The sequence below is a fragment of the Notothenia coriiceps genome, unplaced genomic scaffold (assembly GCF_000735185.1).
Source record: "Notothenia coriiceps isolate Sejong01 unplaced genomic scaffold, NC01 NC01_scaffold00000339, whole genome shotgun sequence".
Lineage (NCBI taxonomy): Eukaryota > Metazoa > Chordata > Actinopteri > Perciformes > Nototheniidae > Notothenia > Notothenia coriiceps.
In genome coordinates this window covers 17,732,426-17,737,144 of record NW_011333040.1, presented here as the reverse complement: position 1 = coordinate 17,737,144, position 4,719 = coordinate 17,732,426, and the positions used below count along the sequence as shown (strand labels likewise).

General features: G+C 41.6%; 1 protein-coding gene across 1 annotated transcript; it reads left to right on the top strand.

Moving 5' to 3' along the window:
- Positions 1-212: 212 nt before the first annotated feature.
- Positions 213-4,719, top strand: LOC104951768 (solute carrier family 23 member 1). Its single transcript, XM_010778499.1, has 11 exons — positions 213-350; positions 795-952; positions 1,737-1,896; positions 2,090-2,271; positions 2,375-2,495; positions 2,603-2,759; positions 3,273-3,526; positions 3,646-3,810; positions 3,895-4,003; positions 4,125-4,220; positions 4,338-4,719. Exons 1-11 carry the CDS (start codon positions 213-215, stop codon positions 4,601-4,603), a joined length of 1,806 nt encoding a protein of 601 aa, XP_010776801.1. The 3' UTR covers positions 4,604-4,719.

Here is a 4,719-nt window from a genome sequence, read left to right as displayed (position 1 = left end):
GCTTGACCTGAGCAATGACTTGACTTGCTTGACTCTCACCACAGTGACTTGGGACTTGCTTGATACTTGTAGGTCAAGACTTGAGACTTGCTCATGACTTGCACATGTAGGACTTACTCCCACCTCTGCTATTAGGTCTTTCTACGTGAAATGTCCATCTGTTTCAATACACTTAAAAATCCCAAAAGGTTAAATGTTGTATGGTGTTGCAGATGGATGGGGATCATCAAAGAGGAGAGGAGGGAAAGACATACGGCAGCAGCTGTGTAACAGAGGAAGGCAGAAATAAACCCACCTATTGTGTGACTGATGTTCCTCCCTGGTACCTTTGTATTTTTCTGGCAATGCAGGTGGGTGTGACAAAGCCTTGTGGAGGTTTTGGTTTCTGCGGGTCATAAAACAACATTGTAATTGGAGCAGTAAAACGATATGATTAAATGTTTTATGGTTATGCCGTTACTGTTTTCTTCATAGTTAAGTCTGACAGGCCAAGGAACCGAGCAGTCACAATAGGGTAATCATAGAAAACAGACCAAACAACATGGAAACTGATTTTCTCAACTCAGATTTTTTATATGTTGTCCTAAATTACATAGGAACATATTTCTTCAGTCTGAACAGTAAAAAAACACTGAGTGACTTCTGGCATTTATTTACATGTATAAAATTAGCATCCATTTATCATTAATAGTTTGTAAAATACTGCAAATGCAGATTGTTGTTGTCCGGTGTGTGTAGGGGTGTCATCAATAACCTTAATTCTTCACTCTGATCACCATTCCTCTCCTGTGCAGCATTACCTGACAGCCTTTGGGGCGATCACCGCCATCCCCCTCATTCTCTCTGAGGGGCTGTGTCTGCAGCACGACAGCCTGACCCAGAGTCAGCTCATTAACACCATCTTCTTCACCTCTGGCCTGGTCACTGTGCTGCAGGTCACCTTTGGTGTCAGGTCAGAATGATGGCTCAAGCTAATCACACCACTAACCATCCTATAAGGTTGGAGACAGTTTTAGTAAAAAGTGTAAGAGTAATAGTACTCTGAGTAACAAACTCTGCTTACTCAAGTTAGACCCTTACTGAGACCCTTGGAAATGTGAAAACTGGCTTCTATTTTTTCTTTGTTACTGTATAACATAATTTTATGTATACAGTAATATGGAAAATGTAATGGCTCTGTTTCCTAGCTCCTATTAAACAGTTTTAAAGAAGTAGCAAACAGCTGTTTTAGGGGGGGGGAAAGCTTGACAAGAACCCGACAAAAACACTGAGTTGTATGCTACCTAGCACCAATCGCGGGACAGTTGTTAGCTGGTGAAAAAGTGTAACAAAAGTATGCGTAAAGAGAACCCAAAGGCAAAAACATAGGTTAACTGAAGAAAAAATTGACTAAGACTAAGATGTTGAACATTAAATACATGATAATAACATACTATTAACTATCTGCTAAACTCCAGCATGTTAACATTGTCATTGTGAGCATGTTAGCATTACGATGTTAGCATTTAGTACAGTCTCACAAAGCTACAGTCAAGTTGACTGCTGTTCTTAACTTGTTAAAGATAGTTTGTGACCTATTTATTATTGTGCATTTATAACAAACATAGATTCAACTGTACTGTTTTGTAGTCTTACACATTCAGTAGACATGAGGCAACCTTTAAATGCTTTGTCCTAATAAATGGTTTGTTTATTTGTCTGACTGAGAGCTATGTTTCTTTATGTCACACTTGTAGGCTTCCCATACTACAGGGGGGCACCTTTAGTCTCGTGACCCCTGCCATGGCCATGTTGTCCCTACCAGAATGGAAGTGCCCAGCTTGGACCCAGAACGCCACACTGGTCAATACTTCCTCACCTGTTTTCATAGAAGTTTGGCAGAGCCGCCTGACAACAGTGAGCCAGCACAGACACTGCACAGCTTTTGATTGATAAAAAAACAAAGAAGTGAAACAACACTTTAGTGGAGCTCATGATTCATTCAGTGAACTAGTTTCCGCTCCGGGAAGTAGACAATCCAATTGCAGGCATAGACTCACTCGGCCAAAGTTGATGCTAAGGATTTTGACTACTTTGTTCTTGTCCACAGCTGCAGGGCTCTATTATGGTGGCCTCTTGTCTGCAGATCCTGGTTGGTTTCTTGGGCCTCATTGGCCTCCTCATGCGCTTCATTGGCCCACTAACCATTGCCCCCACTGTCTCTCTCATCGGCTTGTCACTGTTCGATTCAGTTGGACAGAAGGCTGGCAGCCACTGGGGCATCTCTGCTATGTACGTAAGCGCTCGATGCCATAGTTACTCTCTCTTTGCCTACGGTATCAGTCTCTGTGGTATTGCATCATCATGCTAATGACAGTTATTCTCATACACACAGGACCACAGTGCTGATCATCCTGTTCTCCCAGTACCTCCGTCGTGTACCAGTCCCTGTTCCTGCATATAGCAAAGCCAAGAAACTGCACACCTCAAAGTTCTATATCTTCCAGATAATGCCTGTATGTTATGTATAAGCATGTATGTAGAGCCAGATATACACAATTTCTGTTCCTTTTTAATTGTACTGGCATATTCTGAGGCTGATAAGTAAATATTGTTTAGATAGATCCTGCTGGGGATTGGGGTCTCATGGTTAGTCTGCTACCTCCTCACCATATTTGATGTCCTACCATCTGATCCAACCCAATATGGCCACCTGGCCCGCACTGACGTTAAGGGAGATGTGGTGAACGAGGCTTCCTGGTTCACATTACCTTACCCTGGTAAGTAAACAAGATACCATCAAAGACATTCTGGGAGGTAAGAAAAAACCATGGGCATAGTAGAATCAAATATTCATTCATTAATTAGCATTAATTCCTGCATGTATGATGCATTGGAGTAGGCATCACTCTGGTTCCCTTGTAAAAAAGCTTATGGTATTACTCTATTAAACTATAGCAGGAAATAAGCTTTTGTCTAACGAAAGATTATACTATATACTGTACAAGTTTTGTTTAGCAAGATAATCCTAACAAATAAACAGCACTTGTTTGATTGTTAAGTAAAAGCTAACGATATGCTATAAACAAACCTCACTACAGTCACATTAATTCAACATCTGAACCACTGAGTACACACATTTACGGTATGGGAAATGGAGAAAGGGGAAGTGCAAAAAAGATCACTCATGAACTAATTTGTTAATAACTAATCCTTGAATGACTCAATGCCCGAAAGTACGATTTTTTTTGTTTTACATTGCTCAATATTTACAATTTTGACTCCTAATAAAGGTCAGTGGGGCATGCCAGCTGTGAGCCTGGCAGGTGTGTTTGGCATGATGGCTGGAATAATATGCTCCATGGTAGAATCTGTGGGCGACTATTACGCCTGTGCCAGGTTGTCAGGCGCCCCCCCTCCCCCCTCGCACGCCATCAACAGGGGTATTGGTGTTGAGGGGCTGGGCAGTTTGTTGGCAGGGGCCTTTGGCACAGGCAACGGCACTACCTCATTTAGTGAGAATGTGGCTGCCCTTGGTATCACAAAGGTAAGATAAGATATCGACATCCAACTGTACAGAATATCTTTTATTTATACTGCAGTAGTAAAATGCATGTTCAAAACATCTGGTATTGAGAACAAACACAATTCCTGCTTGTGTAACAGGTCGGGAGCCGAAAGGTTATTCTTCTGAGTGGATTTTTCATGATTTTGATCGGGATGCTGGGCAAAGTTGGGGCCATCTTCGCCACCATCCCCACCCCTGTAATGGGAGGCATGCTTCTGATCATGTTTGGAGTCATAGTTGCAGCAGGAGTTTCAAATCTGCAGGTATAATACGATTAACAATCAGCCACATTGTGTCCAAATGCTTTGCTACTATTCAGAATGTTGCTGACATATCTCATTTTACAGTCCACAGACATGAACTCCTCCAGGAATATATTTATTTTTGGTTTCTCCATTATGTCTGCACTCGTTATTCCGAACTGGATAATGAAGAATCCTGGTTTCTTAGATACCGGTATCTATCAAGAAATGGCATTACTCCTTAAAGCCTTCTCTATTTTAACAGCATGTCATGTATGTCTTTCTCAATATGTATTTTGTCTGTGTTTTCACTCAATATTTCTTTTGTAACTCAGGTGTTAAAGAGGTAGATCAAGTGTTGCAGATATTATTGACCACAAATATGTTTGTGGGAGGGTTTCTTGGCTTCTTCCTTGATAACACAATTCCAGGTGAGCTGAAATTGAAGGTTGTTATTGACACAAGTTCTACAATCCAATTAATGTGAATGTAAACTGTTATTATAAAAAAGGTGGGGTCTAATTGTCTTTATAATACCACGATCTCAGGGACCAAACGTGAGCGTGGCCTCTTAGCCCAGGATAAAGTACATCTGGGGGACTCTAGCTGCCCCTTGGGAACTGAAGAGGTGTATGACCTTCCGTTTGGCATAGCCTCTTGCCTGTCATCCCAATCTTGGGTCCGTTACATCCCTTTCTGCCCATGGAAGGATAGCAGATCTGAGAAACAGTCGGAGGAAAACAATATGCCACAAGGCCGGGGGAAAGAGCACCTGCAAAACGGAACGGTGGTGTTTGATGAATGTGCTCTATAAGCTCAGATAAAGAGGTGGTGTCATAAAGTGAAATAATAAAAATGTTATCTTTTTACATCACACAAGGGTCAAATACATATTGTTTTGAGGATCTTTGCCCTACTGATGACTGGTCA

What these genes read in the sequence shown, in the direction of transcription:
- LOC104951768 (XM_010778499.1), top strand. Translation starts at nt 213, where the DNA reads ATGGATGGGGATCATCAAAGAGGAGAGGAGGGAAAGACATACGGCAGC. An exon ending in CACTGGGGCATCTCTGCTAT is followed by an intron (nt 2,272 to 2,374) that starts GTACGTAAGCGC and finishes TCATACACACAG; the next exon opens with GACCACAGTGCTGATCATCC. An exon ending in CAGGAGTTTCAAATCTGCAG is followed by an intron (nt 3,811 to 3,894) that starts GTATAATACGAT and finishes CTCATTTTACAG; the next exon opens with TCCACAGACATGAACTCCTC.